Source organism: Rana temporaria, chromosome 5 (assembly GCF_905171775.1).
Source record: "Rana temporaria chromosome 5, aRanTem1.1, whole genome shotgun sequence".
Lineage (NCBI taxonomy): Eukaryota > Metazoa > Chordata > Amphibia > Anura > Ranidae > Rana > Rana temporaria.
The window spans coordinates 300,013,189-300,040,977 of record NC_053493.1 but is presented as its reverse complement, the minus strand read 5'-3'; the positions used below and the strand labels follow the sequence as shown (position 1 = coordinate 300,040,977).

At 42.8% G+C, this 27,789-nt stretch overlaps 1 protein-coding gene across 1 annotated transcript; it reads left to right on the top strand.

Moving 5' to 3' along the window:
- The first annotated feature begins 786 nt into the window (after positions 1-786).
- Positions 787-15,960, top strand: TYMS (thymidylate synthetase). Its single transcript, XM_040354038.1, has 8 exons — positions 787-961; positions 1,047-1,197; positions 5,599-5,672; positions 13,060-13,234; positions 14,101-14,202; positions 14,348-14,523; positions 14,677-14,748; positions 15,450-15,960. Exons 1-8 carry the CDS (start codon positions 914-916, stop codon positions 15,585-15,587), a joined length of 936 nt encoding a protein of 311 aa, XP_040209972.1. The 5' UTR covers positions 787-913; the 3' UTR covers positions 15,588-15,960.
- Positions 15,961-27,789: the final 11,829 nt, after the last annotated feature.

Below are 27,789 nucleotides of genomic sequence, written 5' to 3'. Positions count from 1 at the left end.
AAACTCCTCAATGTGAAAGGGGCCTTATTTGAGCGTTATTCAAGTGTTATTTGAGCGTTATTCAAGCGTTATTTGAACGTTATTTGAGAGTTTTTTGAGCGTTATTTGAGTGTTTTTCAAGCGTTATTCGAGTATTATTTGAGCGTTTTTCAAGTGTTATTTGAGCGTTTTTCAAGCGTTATTTGGGCATTATTCGAGAGTTATTCGAGAGTTTTTCGAGCGTTATTGTAGATATTTTCTCACCACTGCCACTGGGTCCTCGCGCGGGAGGCGGTTAACATCAGCAGCTGCAGGTGTAAAAGAACTGCAATGCATATCCACCCTTCCACCTGTCTCTCCTATTATTAGAATTCAGACTATCCTTTCCCAAAATGCAAAGCATCCTGTGACTAGAAGACAGGCAGAAGAATTACAGGGTCCACCTCCTCTAATCACAGAAGACTTAGCATTCTGTGAAAAAAATACTACGAGTTCTATGAATGGAGGAGGCAGATGGAAAGGGGCGAGCGGTGCAACTCTTTCACACTCACAGCGGCTGATGTTAACCCCGGTAACGGCAGAAGATCAGCGTTGTGAGGAGGACCCTGTGACAGTGGGAATACTACTATTCCATTCATTTAAATCGCACTTAAAATGGCGGTGTGGTTCTGCCGCGATTGTCACAGCAAACCGCATCACGTGAAGCAAAAAAAAGTTCAGGATCTACTTTCGGGAAACATGTTTGCCGCGATTGCAGCACGATTTATCGAGCGACAGAACTGCACCACGATTTCTCCTCTCCTCCTTCGCAGCGGGAACACTGGGGGAGTCCGCCTCTGCTCCTCACATGACACGAGAATTTTGGCGGGAATTAGAGCGCCCAGTTTGAGTCTCTCAGCTGCAGTGTATTTCCCGCGTTTCTCGGACATACAGAATGCCGGTAGCAGCAGCGGAGGAGACGGCGTGTGTACACCCGGAGCAGGTATATACAGACGGAGGGGGCTGTATGAGGCGATGTGTGCCGTCACTGTATACATGTTCCTGATCTCTCCGCTCATTTCTCTCAGGCCCCCCCTCACCACGAACAGCCCCCCCATGACGAGGAGCAATATCTGGATCAGATCCGACATATCCTCCACAGGGGGTACCGCAAGGAGGACCGGACCGGTACCGGGACCTTATCTGTGTTCGGCATGCAAGCTAGATACAGCCTGAGAGGTGAGAGAGGGAAGACTACGAGTCCCAGCAATTCATTAGCATTCCCTCAGATAATCGGAACAGCTGCGTGTCAGTGAACTGTATTTTATTACATTCATTGAAGACCAGAGGGGTGTGTAGGGGATGGGGGGTGCCATTTGTGGAGGATAGGATGTGTGCACACAGCTGTGTGACATTACTGCAAATGGCATTCAATATCTTGTGCAAAAAGTCCTCTATGCATGTTGTGTGCCCAATATTTAAAAGTATAGTGTTGCTACAGCTTATTGGTTGCTAGGATGACAGGGGCCAGCTTTCCGTCTGTTGCTAGGCGGCCGCCGGGCTCTCCGTCTGTTGCTAGGCGGCCGCCGGGCTCTCCGTCTGTTGCTAGGCGGCCGCCGGGCTCTCCGTCTGTTGCTAGGCGGCCGCCGGGCTCTCCGTCTGTTGCTAGGCGGCCGCCGGGCTCTCCGTCTGTTGCTAGGCGGCCGCCGGGCTCTCCGTCTGCTGCTAGGCGGCCGCCCGGCTCTCCGTCTGCTGCTAGGCGGCCGCCCGGCTCTCCGTCTGCTGCTAGGCGGCCGCCCGGCTCTCCGTCTGCTGCTAGGCGGCCGCTGGCCGCCCTGATCTCCATATGTTAGAGGGCCGGTTGCACAGCGGCCCCATTTGTGCAGCATGCATGCAAACTTATTTTTATTTTATTTTTGTTTCTCTAGAGTTACATTATTCTGGATAAACTGAGATCACAATTTATTTGCTTAGAATAAAGATCAAGATTCTCGGCATAACATCTTTCTTATTATACAAAAAAAAAAGGGCTAATGTTACCGTTTTAATTCAAATAGTTTGACATAAAATATTGCAACGACTGCCATTTTATTCTCTAGGGTCTCTGCTAAAAAATAAAAACAAAATGTTTGGGGGGGGGGGGGGGTCCAAGTAATTTTCTATCAAAAATATTGATTTTTAACTTGTCAGAAAAAGTCCTGGTCTTTAAGCGGTTAAAGGGTTTAACCCATCTATATAAAACTATGCCAACCCCTTCTATTAGAGGCTGGCATAGCACACCATGTCATTTGTTTTTAAAAACAAGTGCTGTAAATACTTAATTTGAGCGGTCTTCATGCCGGTCATATCACTCCAGCCGCTTTACAGCTCTCTTCTGTGGGAAGGGCTGTGATCTCCGTCAGAGGGGGAGATCACGTGCCCGCTGGTCTCATCTGCGGCCGCGAGTCACGTGACCGACCTGAAGACCGCTTAAATTTAATATTTACACTGCTAGTTTTTTTTTTTTAACTGACAGTGTGCTATGCCACCCTCTAAATAGAGGCTGGCAGTGAAATTTTATTTTACCAAAATGGCGGCCGGCTGGAGACACAGAGGGTGATGACAGACAGGAAGTAGGGGGAGAGAGTAGGGCAGACTATCACAGAGGGAGGCACTTTGACCACGGTGATCAGGGTGGAGCAGCCTTGATTTTCGTGGTCTGTTTAGAGAGGCCATACAGGAAGTGGCAAGTTCAGGGAGTTTTTTTTTGGTTAACAAATACTTTTAAACTGCACTCATTTGCAGACCGAAAAGAACCAGGTGACGCAATGTTTCTCGTTATCACTGAGCAAAGTTGTGAAACTTTGCTGGCTCTTCAAAGCCATACCCCCCCCCACTTTTTTTTTTTCTTAACGATTTAATCCTGCAGCTCTTCTTTCTGCTATAAAATTGACATCCAATAAAAAAAAGAGAAAATTTAGTGTCTACGAATAGAGATGGCCTGCCGGTTCGCTAGGCGGTAGTGTCACGGCGAACTTTGGTTGTTCACGGTCCGCCAAACCGTCCGACATCTGGCGATGTTCGCGGCACTCCGCAATGTTACATGGGTAAGAACTTTGACCTATGACACATCCATCAGGTGGTGCAGGACAGCCAATTGAGACATTTCAACACATGGACATACCCCCTACATTATAAATAGACCTGATCTGGTGGCCATCTTACATTCTGCTTTTTGTCAATGTAGGGAAAGGGTGCTTTTTGGAGCAGGGACAGGCTGTATTCATTCAAGTAGCTATCTAAAAGGTCCACAAAAGTCCCTTCAAGCACTAGTATAGGTGTACTACTTGCTGTGCACTGCAGTATATAGGTGTCTAATACATTCATATACTTTTTTGTCAGTTTAGGGAGAGGGTGGCGTTTCCAGCAGGGACAGAGTTTAGCGACACAAATCGCTACCTAACAGGTCCACAAAAGTCCTTTCAAGCACTGGTAAGGGGGGGGGGGGACAAGGAGTGCTGGCGGGGGACTTGAGGAGGAGGATTAGGGCTGCTCTGTGCAAAACCATCACATGGAACAGGTAAGTATAACATGTTTGCTATTTTTTAAAGAAATTACATTTACAAAAACTTCAGATAATCTGGTCATATTTTCCATCCTGAAAAAGGTGACTTGTTCTATTGCTACAACACCCCTCCTCCCCAGGCATTGGTAATAAAAAAAATATTCCTTTACACTTTTTTTCTGTTTGAAAGTGGGGTGCATTTTTGTTTTGGGGTGCATGGTGTGTTTCAATTGATCTAAATTTTTCAAAAAAACAATCTTGGGCCACATACATTTGACCGTGTACTACAATTTGGTGGTGTTCCAATTAATACCAAATAGGCTCCCAACATGCAACCATGGCTCAAACTATGCATTTGGCTCTCAGTGCACTACAGGGCATACACCAATTTCTATGCTGCTTTAATAATTTGTGGTGGACAGATGTTCTCTGGGGACCCAGGAAAAAGGATGGGTACATATACCACAACACGCATCGACACAGCAAGGAACATATTTAGATGGTCTCTAAATGCTTTGCAGATTGATGCATGAAAAGCTCTAGGCTGTACTTCTCATGGGGATCACAGGAGTGCATGATGTTTTGCACTGATGTGACCCATATTCAGCTGACAGCGGGCTAAAGCCTGCTGTTGGTTGATGTCACTCGACCAGTACAAGCTCTGAAGAGATCCTGACTTTAATGTTGGAATCCACCCAGATGTCTGAGCCAGCAGCTGGCTCTGTCCTTAAGCCACTACCATCCCCTGCACAGCCTGGAGCTACAGTGAGAGCTGGACACTGACAGTTACAACGCTCTGCTTACTGAAGACTGAGAGCTGAGCAATCAGCGGTGTTGGATCGCTTAGTTCTTGGTTTAGAGGTGGTGGGGGGCAAATGCTGCACCCATTTAAGGGAGTAGTATTATTAATACTTTTTTTTTAACCTTTTCTATTGAAACCTCCATTAAGCTAGAGCTACACATCAATTTAAGCACCAGTATTAAGCTCTAGAATTGTTATTAATTGCTAGATGTAGCAAATGATTTCATACAAGTTGGAACAAGCGACACCCTTCAAATCAAGTAACTGGCTGCAGCAATTATTCTCATTATCCCACAGTGATCCAGTCATGTAGTGCTACAAGATGCTACTTTGCATTCTGATAGTGGAAAGACTTCTCCACCATAAGAATACACAGATCATTTCTGATCAAATGAAAATATACCAACAGGGCCGTTGAGCAGAAGTCAATCAGTAGATCAATTTCTGATCATTCACAGTGACGCGCTCCACAGCCTCGGCCATAGGAAAGTCCCCGGCTTCGGCCTAGCTCCGGAGCGGCGGCCATCTTGGTGCACCCGGCGGCGACTGTCTCATCGGGAAGTGAAATTTCGTCGCTGCCATCTTGCTCCACCCCAGTGGAGACAGTGTGCTTGCCTAGTGTACAGCGGGACCCCAGAGTGGAGGGGGGGACTCCGGAGTGAAGACAGGAGGGGTGACACCAGAGGGGAGAGGGGGACACCAGTGATACTAAAGTAGTGATTAGGGGGCAAGTGGACATCTTGTTACACCCAATGGAGTTTTAGATTTCAGTTATTTTTAACACAAAACTGAGCTTATATGCTTAAATACAGTATTTGGAAATCCAACGGACTGTTTACATGTTAAATTTTAAAAGCCACAGCAAACCTGCTGACCTTGCATGCTTGCTAATGTGAAAGAACACCTCTGCTTTTCACATTTAACTAAACGTGAAAATCAGGTGTTCTTTCACATTATCAAGGTGTAAGGTCAGCAGGTTTGCTGTGGCTTTTAAAATTTAACATGTAAACAGTCCATCAGATTAACATATACTGTATTAAAGCATATAAGCTCCGTTTTGTGTTGAAAATAACTGAAATCTAAAACTTTTTTTTGCTGATCCGAAAAATGATCCGATCCGTGACTCTGATCCGAGGATCGATTCGATCCATGAGTTTTTTGATCTGTTGCACCCCTAATGGCCAGGTTAATTCACTTACTGAAAGAGATTGAGCTAAAAAGAGCCATAATATGCACACAGTATGCTTATACACATTCATTACTCAGTGACTTGAATATTTACTTTTTCTCTCAGATCAGTTTCCTGTGCTTACGACAAAGCGGGTATTCTGGAAAGGAGTGCTTGAAGAGCTTCTGTGGTTCATTAAGGTAATTTTTTTTTTTTTTATGAACTTTAAAGAGAAAATTCAACTAACCTCTGTTTAAAAAAAAATGCTGAAATTGTGAACTGCATTTAGCAAAGTCCCGGGCCCCTTAGGACCTAATGGTGACCTCCAGAGTTGGGGACAGCTGACATCCTTCTGTGTAGAGTGGGTTACAAGGCATGGTAAGTGTAATGCAAGATGAAATGGTGGGCACCAGACAGGGAGAGAGGGTTAGGGCCAGGACACCCTTAAAGGGGTGTTCTAGGCTTTTTTTTATGTTTATTAAAAGTCAGCAGCTACAAAAAGTGTAGCTGCTGGCTTTTAATAAACATACTTACCTGTTCCTCGGTCTAGCGACGTGCCGCTGGGAGCTTCGTTCCGGTCCCCCCCTTCACCACCGGCGCCTCCACTACAACTGTGGGCACCCGGCTGTGACAGCTTTCGGCTTCACGGCCGGGCACCCACTGCGCATGCGCGAACGGCGCAGCGCTCCCTGATTGGACAGGCGATTGCCTGGGACCTGTCACGTGTCCCAGTTGATCGCCTACAGGGAGGGGCCACTAAAAGGCGATATGACGTATCGCCTTAGTGGTCCCTGGGCAGAAGGAGGAAGTGGGACAGGAAGTCCCACTCCTCCTGAAGCCCCCCCCCCCCCCCAAAGAAAATTACATGCCAAATGTGGCATGTAAGGGGGGGTGAGGAGTGGATTAAGTGGAAGTTCCACTTTCGGGTGGAACTCTGCTTTAAGCAGATGCAATATTAATTAGCAGATTCCGACTTCTATAGAATGACAGCTATACAGTTGAAGGCCTCCAGCCGGACACCACTTCTGTATAGGTAGTACTGCTGTCTCCTATGGCAACAGTCTTGTAGTAGTTACGAACAATAGTATATTCAACTATTGACAACACAAACTGTTCTGTTTATTCCACAATCACTCACTGTGGATCTTTGCTCAATGAATCCAGTCTTTCACTAGACTTCAGATCCAATAGCCACTGGATCCCTTGAACTCTTTGATTGTTGGCACTCAGTATCTTCCTCAAGTGTCACCCCCCCCCCCCCCCCCACTTCCCTGCTGGGTCCCTGGCTTGGCACTCACAGATGCTCTTCAAGTGTCACCCCTGCTGACCCGCTAGGTCTCTGGCCTGGCACTCACTGAAGCTTTCCCACTTCTTCACCCGGCTGATGAGAAGACTGCTCAGGTACTGACTTCAGATTATTCACAGGGGTCTCTGGGAATAGGGTGGATGGTCCCTTTTTAGTGGTGACAGCTTTCCCTTCCACCTCCGACCACAACTGGTTCCCCGTCCAGCAGAATCAATATTTCTGGTTGGCTTGCAGGCCAGCAGTCCCAACCCTACGTTGCTCTCCTGCTTCTGGATAGGCCTTCGACAGCCTATCGGCCAGATGCCCCTGGAATAGGTCTCAGGCTTGCAGCCCCGGGGCAGTACAACACACGTCCACCCAGACAGCTGTCCAGGTGGCACAGAACCCTGATCACCTAACTCCACCCAAGCAGGCTCTCCCAGCAGGTCAAGGGGCTTAAAGATACACCTATCAATTGTCTGAGACATCCTATTCATTCAAAATCTGTCCTGGCTATGCCCTTGTCTTACCCAATGTCACCAGATACCATGCCACCTAGTGACAGAGGAGAGAAGTGCAGCAATTCCAGAATTTAGGGGAAATCGATTGATCTTCTAACAATTGGCCAAGGCAACTATCGCCCGGCAACTAAATTTGATAGCAACCCTGCCTAAACTTCAGGGTGCTTCATGCAGATGACTATATTGTATAGATATGATTAGATTTGGAAGCCTGTTGTGAGCATGACTCAAAAGGAAACTCGCTGAGACAGTTTCTGGGGAATGTTAATAGGCATTGTACATTTATTTTTGAGTGAGGCAAATTTTATTTCTCTTATCGTCCATGGACGGACACAGCTCCTTAAATCTTGACAAGTGGGTTATGTTCCCTGTTTACAGGAGAGGACTAGGCAGAAACATGTTAAATAGTTAAATACATGTTACATTAACAGAGTTGAACAGCCCCGCCCAGGGGGCGGTCCCTCCAGACATAACCCTCCTCACTGCAGCTTGCAGCCTCAGTTTCGTTCTGCCTAGCAAAGGAGAAGGACGTATGGCTCCCTTTGGGCCCAGCGCCCTGAGGAGAAATTTTATTTTATTTTACTTTACTTTTTCTTGAAGAATCTTCTTTCAACTGTTGGCTGAGAGACAGGCTGGATAATATAGATCCTTGTAGTCTACTCAGTCCGACCAGCAAGCGTGGGCACACCTTTGCAAAGAGGCTTGGTCTGCCACGCCATACCTCATGACTCCTGAGGTGGCCGGTGAGCTTTGCTCCGAGGTCCACATATGACTGAGCTGTGGTGTTGTCTCAATCACAGTGGACCGGGCCGACAGCTACCTCCATTGCGGTTGTAGGTCTGTCAGGAATGCGTCAGCGAGTCCTCGCTCGGACGGGTAAGTACAGTCCCTCCTGCTTCGGTGGGTTGGTACAGCTGGGCATTCCTGGGGTTCGGGGGTCCCTTCCCCTTACTTCCCTGCTCCTTTCCCTTGCTGCATTGCTAACATTGCCGCTGTCAGGGGGGAGGGGGCCTTCCTGAGGGGACTGTGTTATCTGGCCTGTGTTTTTTCTTTTTTGTATTGGGCTTTCCTGTGAGGTAAAAAGCCCTGTGATGAGCACAGATGTTTATGATTATACTTCAGCAGACGCTGACTGATTGGTGACACCTGTAATGGTTTTGCTTTTTATGCTGTATCTGTGACTTGTCCTTAAATAAAACAGCCCTATGAGGCTTTTCCTGTTTAAACACAGGTCCCTGCAAAAGTTACCTCACGGTTCTTTTCCTCACAGGCAGCGCTGTGCAGTCTCCTCCTGAGGGAGTCCCCTGGTTACCCCTGGTCAGCGCAGCAAGTGGGTGAGAGGCCCTGAATAGGGCTCTAGGAGCTTTTGTCTATTTGTATGGACAGGTGTGCATATTATAATACACACTATATGTAAATATTGGAGTCAGTATCTGGGTCCTTCCCCACATGCTGGTGGTGGCAGCAGGTGTTAGCACCTGTGATTCCCACAGAGTTTTTGTTAGTCCTGGACACAGTTTGTGCCAGGGTGGGGGTGGACTGCGGGCGGGCGGTAAAAGAGTGCCCCCTTCCCCCGTTATCCCCTGGGGAATGCTCTGTTATGGAGCCATGGACTAGGTACCTAGTTAAAAAAAAAAAAAAAGGCAGAATAAGGCATTTATGGGTGCGCTTTTTACTGCTGCAAGGGACTCTCCTAAGCTGCATAGTGCAGCTGGGTTTCCGCTGAGGGCTCGGTCTTTTTTGGATCACACAAATCAGACCGCTGTGTAGGTTTTTTCCTTCTGTGCCCTTCTTTGATAACTTCTGAGATGCGGAATGAGAAAAGCCACTGAGGGCTTTTGTAGTCCCTCACCGCCGGGCGGGAACCCCTACTTGTATGGATCTGACTGATAGAAGATCCGAAGTACTGACCCGTTCCATGTTTACCATGCTGGGGTCTGGCTTGCGGCCTATTGTGGCCACTACACTGGGGTCTCAGTGGTCGCTGGCGCTATTTTTTTTGGGAGATTTTTCAATTACATTGAAAACTCCCATTGGCGCCCATTTTGTCGTAGCCACGCTATGGCGCAGCTTACATTGTGCTGGCCTTTTTCCTGTGGCCGCGTTCTGAACGCTCGGCGGCCATCTTGGAGTAGTCCTGACCCCTAGTGCTGTATACAACTCACAGAGTGAGCATTTTGCACCAGACAGTGGAGGAGCACCGACTCTCTCCTGAGGTTATTAGCCTAGCGGACCAGCTGGTCCAGGGCCTCATATAGGTCTGTGATGCTTCATTGAATGCTGCGCCCTTGTTATCCAGGGCGTCTGTTTCAGAATGGTTTTATGCACACGGTGGTGTAGTGCTTAACTCCATTACTTGGCAGCAAAAGAGTCATTGGTTCAAATCTGCACACTGACGCCAATCTGCCTGGAGCTTGCATTGTCGCTCCCTGTGTCTGTGTGGGTTTCCTCCGGGTACTCCGGTTTCCTCCAAAGACATGTGTGCATACACCTACATAATATACATACACACTATGTGTGTGTATTATTTAGGGGCAACCCTCCCAGGCCGTCAAAGGCCCAGCTGGGGGACTAATCTGTCCCTGGGTGCATAAGCCGATCACGCCGGCACCCAAATCCTGCCAATGTATATAGCCTTCCCTCCCTGTCTCTAGGTGGGAGGGGCGGCTTGCAGGTTCACAATTCAGTGAAACCTCCCTGCTCTCCGACTAGTGGGTCTGCGAGGTGGTCTCTTCGGAGTACTAGATAGGGTTTCCTCCTATCCACAGAACAAAGTTCTGTCCTTGTGTCTTCCCCTCCCGGCACGTCGGTCTGCCTTGGGCAGTGTGGGATGTTTTTTTCAGCCGCTAGTTTTTGCCGGCGGCTGTTTAAAGTTGCACCTCCTCCGTTGAGGAGCTCTGCTTGTTTTGGGGTGAAGTTAAAATTGTTTTTACTGATATATTTCCCACCCCTCGTTTTTTGACACTGCTTGGGGACGTCCCACTTGTCAAGATTTAAGGAGCTGTGTCCGTCCATGGACGATAAGAGAAAATAGGATTTTTTGTACTCACCGTAAAATCCTTTTCTCTGAAGTCCATGGACGGACACAGCTCCCACCCCTCCTTTTTAGGTTTGTACTGCTTGTTACGAACTGAGGCTGCAAGCTGCAGTGAGGAGGGTTATGTCTGGAGGGACCGCCCCCTGGGCGGGGCTGTTCAACTCTGTTAATGTAACATGTATTTAACTATTTAACATGTTTCTGCCTAGTCCTCTCCTGTAAACAGGGAACATAACCCACTTGTCAAGATTTAAGGAGCTGTGTCCGTCCATGGACTTCAGAGAAAAGGATTTTACGGTGAGTACAAAAAATCCTATTTTTGGCGCAAGGAGCTCATCTGAAAAAATGTTATGTTCCTTGAAACCTAATTGACCAAATCTGAAAAAGTAATACATCTAGTCCTTCAACTGGACATATTACTGTAAAACGTACTTTCAGATGCAGATTGTATCATTTATTATAATATCGAAACTACTACTTCCAAAAAGCTGTGGCAAGAGCAAATCGTACAATATGGGCAGCACACCATACACACAACTGTTTTTTCTATACGTGGTATGATGAGTTTTGGCATACTATTCATTAACAACAAATGTGTACTGTCGGATTATCCGATCTTGTACAGTCCATCAGAAAAAAAACTCCAAAGTACAAATGCATGCTCAGAAGCAATGCTAACCATAGCGCAGCATTAGCAGTTGCCCAAAGGGTGTCTCTAAAGAGCAGAATAACCATGTAGTTTCGTATTTGTTGGCTGACAAAGTTTTGCTGTCTGTATGCAGAACTAGTTCACGGCCAAAGACCTTCAGACAAAATTCCACAGCTTTGTCCGACGGAAATTTGTTCGTGTGTATGAGGCTTAAGATGTTTGGAACAACCTACCTGCTGAGTTCATTCCATAACTGAGTGCAAGTGTACTTGAAAGAATTTATGCTGTTTTGAAGGCAAATGCCAGTGTCACCAAATATTGAATTGTGTTTGATTTGGATTTCTCTTCTATTTTAGGTTTCATGTACACAGGACGTTTTTTACAACCTCTCCTGAACGATTTAACTTGACACATAGTAACCCACGTTTAAAATGTCCATTAACGAAATGCGGGTTACCGCGTTTGGCGTATGAAAAGTTGGAAACTTCAGCATCTGAACTTTTTTTTTTTTCCTTTATCGACCGTAAACAAACCTGTGTACATGTACACATAAGATAACATTGAATGAGTTTAGGGGCAGTTGAAAAAAGTGTCCAACTGCCTCTGAGCGTCCTTTTAACAGCAGTGTACATGGGGGGCCTTACGGTCTATTTTGTTAATTGAGAAAAAGAATATAAACATTTAACACTTCTATTTCTGAAAGCCTTAATTTTACAGGATTTTTTTATTTTATTTTTTTTCACACCTGCCTTAAACATTTGCACAGTAGTGTATATAATATTGGTGCATTCGGGAGATTTGTCAGTAATTCAGTTTTCCTATATAATGGAACACATCCACATATGTGTTGCAGACCATTATCCACGACTTCACTTATGTGGGGTTTTCATAATCTAAAGGTTTCATTTGCACAGGAGGCCGGTGGATAAACTAGATGCATGAACACCATGGGGTTGACTTGGTAAAGGCAAATGGGTTGTTCACTTTGCAGAGGAACGGCAGCTGAAAGTGCATTTTTGCTTGCACGTGATTAGATAATGAAAGTCAGCAGAGCTTCCCCCTTTTTTTTTTTATTTTTTTTTTTTTTATTAAAGTGGTGTTCCACCCAAAAATGGAACTTCCACTTTAAAGAAAAGTTACCCCCCTGACATGCCACATTTGGCATGTCATTTTTTTTAAAAGGGGGGGGGGGGAGAGAGACACGAGCGGGGCTTTGTTCCTCCACATCGCTGGAGCCTGGGACAGGTGAGTGTCCGATTTTATTAAAAGTCAGCAGCTGCAGTATTTGTAGCTGCTGGCTTTTAATTTTATTTTTTTTAGGCGGCACGCCCCCTTAAGCTCTATGGGAAAATTCCCTTCCCAAGTGAATAGCCGAATCAACCAGTGTGTGGGTAACCAGCAACAGCATGACCAGATTTGTACCTTGGCTGCAGCCAATCGGTTTGAATGCAGCTCTAGGACATAGTGCTGCTGTTTAGAGGTGGTGTTCAGCTGCATCATAACATGGCAGCCTATCTGCCCTAATTTGCCCATCTGAATAAAGAGCTTTTACTTCTGCTAGTCAATCAGGATTGCCCTCAAGATATCTCTGTTCACTTGATTGATATCTGTTCAAGGGCAATGTTTTGACGACTTTTCCAAGTACATTCATCACATTCATCCCCTTTTTTTTTTTTTTTTTTTTTTTTTTTTTTTTTTAACCTGCTCTCCCTCATTTATTGTAGTATTTTTAGGCCCTAATCATCTAGCTCTAGATTGTGGCATTAAACATGCGTTGTGTTAAGTCAGCCAATTCAATTTTAAATGGGCTGGCAACACAGCATAACCGAAACAGATCTGCAGCAAATTTATAATGCAGAATGTTTTGCAGTGTGCTGCAATGTAGTCCTATTGGACCCTACTATATTGACATTGGTGTACAATTCTGATTTAGTTCCACTAAAGCACACTGCAGAGGTGTGTCTGTGTATGTTACATTCACACAGTAAAATGCAGTGTCCTGTTATAATACATAAATGTTATAGGGCCTTAAACAAATATTCGTTATGTTCTCCTTCTGTTTGTTACTGCTTGAATATTGGCATTTTTTTTTCAGGGCTCCACAAATGCAAAAGAGCTTTCTGAAAAAGGGGTGAAAATCTGGGATGCAAATGGTTCCAGAGAGTTCTTAGATAAGCAAGGCTTTACTTCACGGGAGGAAGGGGACCTTGGACCTGTATATGGTTTTCAATGGAGGCATTTTGGTGCCGAATACAAAGACCTTCATACAGGTAAGTGTGCAATGGCTTATGGTCAGTGTGGTCATGTCACTGTGACAACTGCTGGCCAATGAGGGTCAGAAGAAGGGTTGGTTCACTTCAATTTTACTCCCATTTTGCTTAGTGTTTTAAAGCGTCTCCATAGAAGTCTGATACGGCTTACTAGCAGCACCTGCAATTTTTGAGGCTTTTTATTTAGCTTTGTTTTGGAGGTATTGCAAGTATGAGATCCCAGGATGCACTGGGAAACCAACAAGCAAACGGGAAAGACCTCATAAGCTGTCACTTCTGGTTCATGTGTATGTATTCAGGAAATGCCTGATGCAGATGTCACATCTGATGTAGAGCAGCAGGAAGGTGGGTGGGGTGTGGAGCAGATCAATTAGCAGACGGCACACATTGTGCGCAACATGTGAGCGGGGACCGCAGAGAGAACTGAGCGGCAGAGCAGGGGGGGGACTGGAGCAGGAGACCGGCATGGGAGCAATATAGTGGGAGGTGAGCAGGGAATAGAAAGGGGAGCATCAGCACAACTAGGAGGGGGGGTACTACTGTATTGGATTTCTGCTGAGTGGGGGGTACCAAGCTGGGGTTCTACTTGGCCCCTTTAAAACAAATAGAAAATCTACGCACAAACAGGGCGTTTGCCAAGGTTCAAAAACATGTTGAAACGGTAGGTGCTTTAATGTGTTGAAATCAAAGCAAGTGTAAATGAGCCTTAAGACGTGTATTCACATCTATGCATTATCGCGCATCTACCATGTTGGGTGCCCTCCATATACAATGTATAACACAGGTTAGAATACAGTCACATTTTGATCTTCTTTTTCACATCAGATTATTATTATTTCTTCAATTTTTTTTTTTTTCCCCTACAGATTACACAGGGCAGGGAGTTGACCAGTTGCAAAGAGTCATTGAAACAATTAAAAACAATCCAGATGACAGGCGGATCATTATGTGCAGTTGGAATCCCAAAGGTTGTCGGTTTTAAAATACTACTGTGATTATTTTTTTTTCTATACCCATTCCCCTGTAAATGGGGGTGTTTTTTTTTTTTTTTTTTTCAGATGAAAAGTTTCTGCATCTATAGAAATATTTTATTTTTTCCCCCCTTTAATTTAGATCTCCCTTTGATGGCACTTCCCCCATGTCATGCTCTTTGCCAATTCTATGTCATCAATGATGAGTTGTCGTGTCAGTTATACCAGCGATCTGGCGATATGGGCCTAGGTGTACCATTCAACATTGCCAGTTATGCTTTATTAACCTATATGATCGCTCACGTCACAGGATTGAAGGTAATGTTGGATACCATTTTATTATTCTGTCTAAACCTTTTTTGTATAGATACATCTATTTTAAACATTTTATTGTTGAATTAAAAAAAATAAGGAGCAATATTTTTTTTTCTCTAATGACATTTCACTGTTTTTTTTTTTTTCCTATCCAAGCCTGGTGACTTTATCCACACACTGGGAGATGCTCATGTTTATCTCAATCACGTTGAACCATTAAAAACGCAAGTAAGTTTACACATGAAATGTATAGTGTAGTACTAATATTCTCCTGAAAAAAGATGCATAGTCCATGGTACCCATTATATTTAGCAGGGAGCAGGATTATAGTTGTCTAAGCTATGAAGGACTAGGGAAATGGGCCACATTTCTTATGAAAGTAAGCCTAAATTTCAGTGGGATTAGCAGGTGGGTTTGTGTCTGAAACTTTTTTTATTCCTAATGAAAAAGTCTGGTATTCTAAGCTACATAAATATATCACATCTGCCAGGAAAATTTAAAGTTGTCTCAAACGGGTTCTGAGTTCACTCAACATGTACTCCTTGTAGACACCAGAGTGCATACTAAACATGATACCATGCTACCCAAAGAAACATTGATTTCTGAAAGCAATTTTCATTTGTTTGAAAAAAATAAGTTTTACACTTTTAGTTTTTTTTTTTTTAGTTTTTTTTTTAATCCCTGCATCTCCTTCGTGTTAGCCTATGGGTCCATGCACACATAGGCTTTTAGCAGTGTTTAGAGGCAGGAAAATAACCCACTGCATTCAGAAGCAGCAGCATTTTGGTGGGCGGGGACACTAGACGCGTTTTAGAGGTTGAGTTAATTCAGTTCATTGGCATGAGGCCTCATAGTCTGGGTGTTTCCGGATGTGAAAAGTTTTTTTATACAAAAGCTCTTTTTATTTTATTTTTTCCTGTATATTCCAGCTTCAAAGAAAACCTAGGCCATTTCCTAAGCTGAAAATCCTTCGCCAAGTGGAAAACATCAATGACTTTAAAGCAGAGGATTTCAAGATTGAAGGTTATGATCCTCATCCTACTATCAAAATGGAAATGGCTGTATAATGTGTGTGTTTTTTTTTTTGTTTTTTTTTATAGTAGTCTTTGTATAGTAGACTGATGTTTTCAGTTGTGCACTAAAGGTTCGTTTTGTATACTGTATATGGCTGTGTATGTTTATTCATTTTAGTAATTAAAGTATAAATTGTGACTGCTTACTTCAAACACTCATACATACTATGCCAACTTTATTCTTGTATACGCCTGAAGTGGATGTTTAGCAGTAGTCCACTGAAAGTTTCTGGTTTTAGCACCATTCCAGCCACAAAATGTTAAAGTTTGTTAAGATTTAGAATGTCTGTCTCTTTTCCTGTTCATCCTTCACTTAGATTGAAAGTTAGTAGTAATATCCCAAATGGAGGCAGTTAAAAATAAAAAAAATTCTACGGAGGATGACTGTCTGAAGAAAGTTCAGGCAGAATTTACGCTGGTATGACTGTTTCAATAAAATCAAAAATTTGTAGTAATGTTACATGAATTACAGGCTCACAATGAATAGACTGCTATAATTTTGATTTTCTAGTTTATTAACCACTTAAGACCTGGATCAAAATGCAGCTAAAGGACCTGGCCAGGTTTTGCGATTCGGCACTGCGTCGCTTTAAGTGAAAAATTGCATGGTCGTGCGACGTGGCTCCCAAACAAAATTGACGTCTTTTTTTTTCCCCCCACAAATAGAGCTTTCTTTTGGTGGTATTTGATCACCTCTGCGGTTTTTATTTTTTGGGCTATAAACAAAAATAGAGCGACAATTTTGAAAAAAAATGCATAATTTTTTATTTTTTGCTATAATATCCCCCAAAAATATATTTTAAAACATTTTTTTTTCCCTCAGTTTAGGCCGATACGTATTCTACCTATTTTTGGTTAAAAAAAATCGCAATAAGCGTTTATTGGTTGGTTTGCGCAAAATTTATAGCGTTTAAAAAATAGGGGATAGTTTTATTGCATTTTTTTAATATTTTTTTTTTTTTACTACTTATGGCGGCGATCATCAATTTTTTTTTCCGTGACTGAGACATTATGGCGGACACTTCGGGCAATTTTGACACATTTTTTGGAATGCATTGTTAAAATGCATTGTTGTGAAAATGACAGTTGCAGTTTGGGAGTTAACCCCATCAGCGCCCCCTGTGGTTATGTGTGACCTCGTGTGTTTACAACTGTAGGGGGGTGTGGCTGTAGGTGTGACATCATCGATTATGTATCCCTATAAAAGGATCACACGATCGATGACGCCGCCACAGTGAAGAACGGGGAAGCCGTGTTTACACACGGCTCTCCCCGTTCTTTAGCTCCGGGGACCGATCACAGAGATTCGTACCGGGGCGCGTGCCCGCGACCGGACAATTTCTGCTACACAGCTGCCACTTGTAGCTGCGTGAAAGAGCCTTTCCTTTGGCCTGATGGAGCTCCTGTGCCTATCCCAAAATGTAACTGACCAGCTCATAGAGCAAATGCCAGAGGAGCAATATATCAAGACATGGAGGCAATAACATTAGTGTCACATAAGTGTCCAGGGCGATATGGCTATTCACAGGTTAGATTCGGGTGCCTTGTGTGTTCAGTCTGGATGTTTGTTATAAGGTTCTCTGAGTAGAATAGGAAGGGGTTCAGGCTGGGCAGTTCTGTTTGAAGCGGTAAATAGAGGGGTGCCCTTTAGTGGCAGCAGTTCACTGCTGCAGTATTTTCAGTTGGGCTTTAAATGCTTAAAACGGTTGTAAAACCCCAAGGTTTTTCACCCGTAATGCATTAAGGTAATAAAACTTTGTGTATTCGCCGGACGCTGATGGCAATGGATGCTTTCTGAGGGAGCTCCGTCCTAGCTGAACTGAATCCGAAGCCATCCGGTACCAAGGACCGGGAATTTAAACTTCTAACCCCTCCATCCTGACTCGGGAAATCTCCCTGCACAGCCCCATACTATTATTGTGCCTTTTGATGGTCTGCCGGCGGTGTAAATCAGTCCGTGACGGAGTTCAATTGCAGACGTCCCGCCGCCATCTTGGGGCCTACGAAGCCTTGATCACAGCTGTGCTCTAGTGAGGTAAAAACAGCAGAAATAGACACAATCATAGTGTCATCCTCCTCATATGTGTAGCGATCTACGTGGTGGCCCAGAGACATAAGCCTGAGCGGCGATTTGAAGCGGTTATTAGGTCCGGGAGCAGATCTTTAACCTAGAGACCCGCCGCCATTTTGGGGCCCAGTAAACATTATACCCTTCGATCTAAAGTACTGTGACAGCGGGCTAAACGAACACAGCTTCCGATCGTTATGTGGATTGAAAGCTAAAATTGTTGCTCGTTCATCACTGTGAACCGAGGCCTCCTCTCTATGCTGTGGCGTCATCGCTATTTTGAGGCCTAAGACACCACCGAGCTCGAGTACGGATCATAGTATCCACTACACGGAGTCCAGTACGTGCGTCCGCTCGGGGATTACATGCAGTATTTACTCCTTTTGTCGGAGTCCCGCCGGCGGTTATAACTACAGGCTCGGGAGTTACACAAGTGGCTAGCTAGCCAGTGGAGGGACTATTAATAATTAAAAATATATATATATATATATATATATATATACACCCCGAATATACAGGTGAGAGACGTCCATTATATTAATCCCAGGGCCCTCTGAAAGCTATGATAACTTTCCTCATACGCAGCAGTTTTTTTTTTTCTCATTGCTTTGATATGAGATTAGAAGGCACAATCAAAAGCACTTCTGTAATGGAGGCTTAGAGGGGAAAGGTTTACCTAACCACTGGCCACTGTACTTTATCATCTCTAGTATGAAGGGAGATTGACCTGATAAACAAAAGTGACTGTCTTCTGAATGTTGTGGCTCTGTTTAAGATCCATTGTGATACAGGCACATGTCTGGTAAATATTGTAAGAAAAAGGGAAAACAAAATTATAAACCTGCAGTTGTGACACAGAAACTTTCTAAAATGTCAGCAGTCCCTCAATCGTATGCACACGTTGCAGCAGAAGCGCCTATGTCAGACAAACAATCTAAATCCCCTGACATGCAACAGGCTTCACCTCAGGAATCAATAGCTAATGCTTGCCCTGCTTCTTCTTCCCACTCACTGATGGAAAGGATAAAACCTGTGGAAATTAACCATATGTCACCTGTACTGGTTTCCTCACGTGATGCACTTCATAAAGCACCAAATAGCGAACAGGCTCTTGATGTTACATTTAATGTTTCTGAACTTTTTGCTAGAATATCTGAAATGCTGGACAGAGGCTTGGCACAAAATGTGGAAAGGATTACTGGAGAAATTAGAGCTGACTTTCAAAATCTGGGTAAAAGGATTGAGACTATTGAACACAATTTGGATGTTAATATTTCTAGAACGGATCAAAACGCTGATCACTTACAATACATGCAGGAACAGCTTGACATAGCACAGGATAGGATCGATGAACTTGAGAACAGATCTAGAAGGGCTAATTTCAGGATAAGAGATCTGCCAGAATCTATCCTTGATATAAACTCTGCCGTGCAGGACATTATCAAAATTCTTTTGCCATCTGTCTCAGCACATAAGTTGGAATTGGACCGTGCACATAGGTCCCTAGGACCGATAAGAAAAGACGGCTTACCAAGAGATGTAATAGTAAAACCACATTATTACTCTACAAAGGAGGAAATAATAAAAAGCTCTCGCCAACTTGAACAACTACAATATCAAGGTATCACTGTTCAAATCTTTTCCAACATTTCCCCTCACACAATACAAAAGAGAAGAGCAATGAATCCTTTATTGTCGGCCCTTATGGGGAAAGATATAAGATATAAATGGGCATTTCCTTTTGCGCTTAAATTTTCTCGTAATTTTCAAGGAGAATGATTACTGACGAGTCTGAACATAATATCTGTGGAACCTGATATGGACACTACTCCTGCCCAACAGGGCTCTACCAAAAGACAAACTCCTATAAGCCCGACTTCTTCTTCTTGGAACAGGGTCAAACACAGGAAGGTTAAAGATAATATTACCTGAATGGATATTGTATTTCTTTATGAATGAGAAGCAATTTTTACAAATTTTTTTTTTTTATCTCTTACCTGGGGAGAGTTGAATTTTTTCAAAACCAATACTCGAATGTATTTCCATTGGTATAAGGAATGGAATACCCCCTTTTTTTTTCTCTCCTCTTTTTGACACTTAGTGGTGTCTCTGTACATATCCATATCTATACATCCGAATATGTGATATATGCATATGTATTTTTGGAGGACGGGGAACAAAAATTTTTAAAAACATTTTCCCCCCTATAATTTTTTTTTTTTTTTTTTTATTTCTCTTCTCACACATATTGTGAAAAGCGCACTTACTATCATTCCGTTTGATGTTTGAAGTATGCTGAACCTTATATAATTGATTGTATTACCTTATGTTAATTTTTTGACAATGATAGTGGGTCAGTGGTGGGTCAATAGGCCTTAACTCACTCCTTAGATTGACGTTTGGTCGTCCTGGGGTGTGAGTTCATAGCCCTCTCCATGGGCTATTCTAAAGTTGTTTTTTCGAATGAGGGAAGGAGGACTTCACCTTTCCCTCATTCAGAGCCTTTTTTTGGCTCTCTTTTATTTTATTTGTTTCTGATGAGTTTGTATTTCTCTTCTTTTTCTATGATTTTCTCTATCTTATCTGCTTTTCTTACCTTTTTAGCCTACCTGCCAAGATATGAATATATTGAGATGAGTTCACTACTGCAGTTATACGACCCATTCGCTGTAAGTTTTTCTTGTAACATTGAATCTAGAACCTCCAGTCTCAAGAAGGGCATATTGCTTAGATTCATTAATTTCATGAATCATGGCTGGAATAGCTAGTTCTCCCTCTCCCCTTTGTGTTATTTCTCATAACGCGCAGGGGTTGAATTCTCCGATCAAAAGGAGAAAAGCATTTCATTACTATAAGTCCATTCGTGTAGATGTAGTGTTACTACAGGAGACTCATTTTCCAAAGCGGTACACCCCTTCGTTTTTACATGAAAATTTTCCAAAGTTTTACTTATCCAAAGCTGAAAATAAAACAAAGGGAGTAGCTATTTTGTTCTCCAAACACTGCAATTTTGACCTGTCTAAGGAGTATGTTGATCCTGACGGCAGGTTTGTTTTGGTCAAGGGCACCTTGGATGGGATGACATATACTTTTATTTCCTATTATGCCCCTAACAGGGGACAGAAGTCCTTTTTTTTACCATATGATTGAGACTCCCCACCCTCTCATGGAGGGGATCATAATTATGGGTGGTGACACCAATTTGGCCTTTGATTCTGGACTGGATAAGTCCAAACCATTAAGGGCTAAATCGATGGGACCAACTAAGGCCAGTACACAAGTTGCACGTCTGATTCACCAATCTGGATTGTCGGATATCTGGAGGGAATTGAATCCGACAGCAAAGGATTATACACACTACTCTAGTCCTCATCAATCATTTTCGCGTATTGATCATATATTACATAGGAAGACTTGAAAAGGAATTTACTGATTTGAGTTTGCAGCATAAAACTGACCCTATTGGGTTTCCTAAATCCAATTTGGACGCTGCTAGAACTGCCCTGAACCTAGAGCTGACCATTAAAGCGGATGAAGCTATTAAATGGTCAGGGACGAAATTTTATCGAATGAGGGATAGAATTGGTCCGATGCTAGCTAATAATCTTTCACCCAGATTTAGAACAAGGATCATTCCCAAGATTAAACTAGGTGATAGTTCTATTACTCTAAACCCCCAACGGGTAATGGAAGCTTTTCAACATTTTTATTCAAAGCTTTATCATTATGATGACAGCTGTGGTTCTAATAGAGTGTCAGAATTCCTTGAAAGCCTAGATCTACCAAGACTGTCGGATTTACATAAAACAGAAATGGAGGCTCCCATTCTAGTTGAGGAGATTATAGAGGTTATTAAGGGATTGAAGACTAATAAGGCCCCCGGCCCTGACGGCTTTTCATCTCCATACTACAAGAAGTTTTCGGTCCTTTTGGCACCCTTTCTCGCAAGGTTTTTTAATGGTTTGTCGGGAGGTAATTCAATAGGCAATGAACTTAATATGGCCTACATATCTGTGATCCCTAAGCCTGACAAAGATCCCAGCCTAGTTGAAAATGATAGACCGATATCTTTAACCACTTGCCGACCTCCTCATGTACATTTACGTCAGCAGAATGGCACGGACAGGCACATGTACGTCGTCTGCTTGACGTGGGTCGGGGGTCCAATCGGGACCCCCCCCGGTACATGTGGCAGTCGGTAAGCCTCGGGGAGCGATCCGGGACGACGGCGCGGCTATTCGATTATAGCCGCCCCGTCGCGATCGCTCCCCGGAGCTGAAGAACGTGCTTCACTATGGCGGCGCATCAATCGAGTGATCCCTTTTATTAGGGAGACTCGATCGATGAGGTCAGTCCTACAGCCACACCCCCCTACAGTTGTAAACACACACTAGGTTAACACTACATCCTACAGCGCCCCCTGTGTTTAACTCCCAAACTGCAACTGTCATTTTCACAATAAAGAATGCAATTTAGCCTAGGTTCACACTGCTGCGAATTCAAAATCGCGGTAAAAATGCGCGATTTTACCGCGATTTTGCCGCGATTTCGGCCGCAATTTAATGTAAATCGCGGCCCGAAATTGCAAAAAGTAGTACAGGAACTACTTTTTGAAATCGCAGATGCGGCGTCGCACTGATTAGGACAGTGCCATTGCCGACAATTGCCGCCGATTTGAGATGCGATTTGACATGTCAAATCGCATCTCAAATCGTTCCAAATCGTACCCAGTGTGAACCAGGGCTTAAATGCATTTTTTGCTGTGAAAATGACAATGGTCCCAAAAATGTGTCAAAATTGTCCGAAGTGTCCGCCATAATGTCGCAGTCACGAAAAAAATCGCTGATCGCCGCCATTAGTAGTAAAAAAAATAAAAATGCAATAAAACTATCCCCTATTTTGTAAACGCTATAAATTTTGTGCAAACCAACCGATAAACGATTATTGTGATTTTTTTTACCAAAAATAGGTAGAAGAATACGTATCGGCCTAAACTGAGGGAAAAAAATTTTTTATATATGTTTTTGGGGGATATTTATTATAGCAAAAAGTAAAAAATATTGAATTTTTTTCAAAATTGTCGCTCTATTTTTGAGGTGAGAGGTGATCAAATACCACCAAAAGAAAGCTCTATTTGTGGGGAAAAAAGGACGCCAATTTTGTTTGGGAGCCACGTCGCACGACCGCGCAATTGTCTGTTAAAGCTACGCAGTCCCGAACTGTAAAACCGGGGCTTAAGTGGTTAATTAACAATGACCTAAAATTTTTTACTAAAATAATGGCTAATAGACTTTCGTCCTTCATAGGCCAATATATACATAATGATCAGGTAGGTTTTATTCCTAATAGACAAGCTCCAGACCAGATCAGGAGGGCAGTGGACTTAATTTCAATATTACAATCTGGTTGGATAGGAAACAATAGACAGGAAGGCATGCTATTATCAATAGACCTCCAGAAGGCCTTTGATTCAGTGTCCTGGCCATTTATGTTTACAGTCTTAAGGCGATGGGGATTTGGTCCTAGAATTTTAGGTCTTTTGACTGCTCTTTACTCTTCGCCTGAGGCCAAGATCCGTCTACAGGGAATATATTCAGAGACTATTAAAATTAAAAGGGGTACTCGCCAGGGATGCCCTCTGTCTCCCCTGTTGTTCGCTGTCGTTATAGAGTACTTAGCAATAAGCAATCAGGAACGACCCGAATATCAGGGGGGTTGAATGTACCCGGAAGGAACACAAATGTGCATTATTTGCGGATGATCTTTTATTATTCATTACCTCCCCAATTTCTTCTTTACCTGCTATATATTCTCTGCTGGATGAATTCTCTATAGTCTCAGGCCTTAGAGTCAATATTACTAAATCCAGGGCCCTTAATGTGTCACTCCCTGAATCTATTGTTTCCCTCATTCAAAAAAATTATACTTTTTGCTGAAATACATCGTCCATTAAATATTTAGGTATTTTCCTGACCTCAAAATTCGAGGATCTTTATCAGGCCAATTACCCTCCCATGTATAAAAAACTTGAATCTGATCTAAATGAGTGGAGCTCACATAACATAGGCTGGATGGGAAGGATAAATTCCATTAAAATTACTCTTTTACCTAGGATTTTATACCTATTCTGTTCGCTCCCAATACCAATAAAGTCAAACCACTTGAAAACCTTTTAGAGTAAGCTTACCAAATTAGTTTGGAATAAGAAGCATCCACGTATTTCTTCATGCTCTCTTTTTAATCTACCTGAACAGGGTGGTTTTGGTCTTCCGAATTTATTGTGGTATTTCAAGGCTGCTAGATTGGCTCAACTTTCGGACGTTTACATCCAAAGTGATCGTCCTGGTTGGATAAGTTTGGAAGAGCAGGCTACTCCCTCTTACTCGTTGGAAGATTTATTATGGATTACTCCCAAAAGTAGACCTCCTATTATCTCACCGACTCTGTCTCAAGCCATGGTACTGTGGGATTCACTTAGAAAAAATCCTTCTTTGGTCTCCAAAGGTCACCCATTGGCTACTATATTCAGAGACCCTACTTTTGCCTCGGAAGTAAAAGGGGAATCCTTTCAATGGTGGCGCGACAAGGGGGTGTACCGCATTGGACGTTTCTTCACACATTCAGGTCCTCTTTGCGAAAAATATTTTACGGATAATCTGGACCTCCCATCCTCTGAAAAACCGAGATTTTCTCGAATCTTTAGTTTTACTAAGAAGCTTTGGTTAGATAAGACCGTGTCGGGCTATATGAGGGATTATGAGGTTAAATGTGACCAAGCCTTGGGAAGGAGGGGAGGAATTTCTATAATATATAAATCGCTTGCTGCTAATGAACAAAAATTACCTCATATGATTGCTTGGGAAAGGGATCTTCAGGTTGAATGGGATTTGAAAGAATGGTACTCTAATTTTGATGGATCCGTAAAGGGGATTACCAATGTTTCACTTATAGAAGCTAATCTGAAGGTCTTTACTAGATGGTACTTGGTACCCTTGAAGCTAGCCACTATTTACCCCTCTCTGTCGCCTCTATGTTTTAGAGGATGTCAGGGAGTTGGTTCTATGATTCATATATGGTGGGAATGCCCAAAAATACGCAGATACTGGAATAGGGTATTTCATATTATAAGACATATAACTGGTTGTAATATACACCAATCTCCAGCGATTGCTTTGCTGAATGGACTAGTACCGCATGCTCATAAGTCTACAAGATGATTGATTTTATTTATCCTAGTAGGAGCAAGGATTTCGATAGCTGCTGCTTGGAAAAAAACGACGGTTTCGATATCATATATGAAAAGGAAAGTGACTTGGATAATGGAGAATGAAAAATGGTTGGGCTTGTTGTTAGATTCAGGTAACCAGTTTCATGAGATTTGGGAACCGTGGATGAAGTACTTGGGTATATTAAATTCAACGTGAATGTAATATGGTGATTCACCGTATTCTGTTGTATACACTTGGCAGGTAGGCTATCTACTCTTCTTCCTCTCTGATCTTTAGTCCTCATCTATGTATCCCTTTTCTTTCTTCCTGTTCACCTTTTGGTTCGATTTCTTTAAATTGTATTTTATTTCAAATTTTTAGATAACATATGGTACTATCTATATGTGAATATGTTGTTAATGACTTGGTACTCTTCTTTATCATATAAAAAATTTTTTTATCCATTTGGATGCACTCTATGATCAATTTGGATAAACTGTAATTTCTGGATATAAAATCTTTTGACTCATGGATCCTGTGGAGAGTATATTGGAGGTGGATTCAGTTCCTCAGACAATTTCTAGATATGGTTGTTTGACGATATTTTCTGGTGTCAAAATATTTTTTTAAATAATCCGGAAATATCAGTTTGACAAAGTTTATGGTTGTTTATTCAATCTTTATCTTTTCATTTTATCCCTTCCAATTCTCAATATGAAAATATTTTGGCAATGGGGGATGAAATGAATTAATGGGAAACTATACATTGGTTGAAACGACTCGACTCTAATGTGTTTGAAGGATTAGGGGTGGGAGGTATAGAATTTAATTATTCTTAAGAGGTCAAATGGTATTACTTATGATTTGACAAATACTATAGACTGCCATGATTTGAATTATATTGGATGATAGTTTGGAGTATATAGTATAAGTATAATTATTAGACCTCCGATGGATCGATTTACAAAAACAGGGGTTTGTTCCTTTAATTTTGTTTTTTATACCTCTGACTATAGAGTAATCCCTTCATTGGAACCATTTGTGTAGTGCAACAGCCCCCCTTTTACTTATCTGAACCTAATAGTTCTAGCGACGGGGAGGAGCACAGCAGCTCCAGCTGCTGTCGCTGGTCCTCTTTGGATAGATTGATAGCACTGAGAGCCATTGGCTCCTGCTGCTGTCAATCAAATTCAGTTACACGGGTGCCTAGGGATGGAGCTGGGTCCTGCTGTCTGTGTCAATGGACGCAGCAGCAGGACTCGGGAGTGTGCCCATAGAAAATGGCTCTGTGGCAGCACTCGAGATGAGGAGGAGCTAGGGGTGCCTCTGGAGGACTCCAGAAAAGGATCGGGGCCGCTCTGTGCAAAACCCTTGCACAGAGGAGGCAAGTATAACATGTTTGTTGTTTTTAAAGAAAAAAAACAAAACTTTACAACCCCCCTTTAAGGCTGGATTCACACCTATGCATTTTTTTTGTGCTTTTTGCAGATTTGCACTGTAGTCCATTTAACATGGTTTCCTATGGAACACGTTTTGTAGTGCAAAATGCATAGGTGTGAATCCAGTCTAACGCTTTCTTAAGTGGTTCCATCTATAGGAAAAAGTGGAACAGTCTTAATGTAGGTATTGGGTTAACCAGTCACATCCCTATACCTACAGGCATTTAATATATCAGACCTGGTGACTTTGGTGGCATAAGCCCCAGGTCCCTGAGGCATTCTGTGTATTGCCTTGGGTGGGGAAGATCATCCTAAATGGAAAGCTTCAGCAGTGGTTAATCTGGTGCTTTTGCAGAAACTGTACATATAGCTTAATTTCACATCATTTTTGGATTGTAGATGGTGCAAGGTCAGCAAAAAGTCAACAGAAATAGCTTTGAAATTAGAAATTGTCTCTGGCCACTTGCACTTGTTTTTTTTTTTTCTTTTGTGTGATCGTAATGAAGTTTAACCACTATGTCCCTCAACGGTTCATATGGAGAATGCCTGGTAAGAGCTCTATATACTCTCTCTATCCATTCACATAGAATTTCTGGACACAGTTCTTGAAACAAGCCTGTGGCCATCACATTGAGATCTACAGTGTCTGGGATCCCTCTTATCTTAAAATCTTGATCGCCTAGATCTGTTCTTGACATCTTGTTTAAAGTGGAGGGTTTGAATCTCTCTAATTTGAGGGAGTCAATGTTCTTTTTGTGGCCATCCAGTACTGTGGTCACATCTTTAATGTGCCTTTCCAGTTGTATGTGATGGCCTAGTTCCCTTTTAATCTTCTGGAATGTTTCAGCCAGAGGAGTGTGAACTGAGCCTTAGCCACTGAAGAACATTTCAGCCCTGGCTTCGGTACAATCCATTCAACTAGACTGCCACCCACAGCTACAGAACCCACCCCACCACATCAGGACATTTAATCAATTTGCCTTTTTTAGTAGTGTATGCAATAGTTTCTGTTTATTTGCTACCTCTGGGCCACAAACTGCTACATGGCTGTTAGTGAATGGAGTTTTATTAGTTTATTAGTGAAGTTGAGACAGGTTGCAGATGCACATTTAGGAAGTGGCTGGACAAAGGTTTAACCCCCTTACTCCTAGAGGTAAAACAAATCTAAATACCTAAGCACAATTTTGCAACTTTGACATGTGTAAGTGAAACTGTACATATTATCACAACTACTTTGTGTATCAGGGTGGATTATACCTTGTTTTGGTTTTTTTTAGGACAATTTGGGCTTTCATCTGGTGGTAAATGGTAATAAATAGCTAACTTTGTCAAAGGAAAACTGGCCCAAAATATATAATTTATTTTTATTTTTTATACAAATTATAGATTCCTTGGTACAATACTACCATAACTTTACCCTAAAGAACAACTAAATTCTCCTGCTGATTGCAACAATACCACATATGTGTATGTACCTGTAT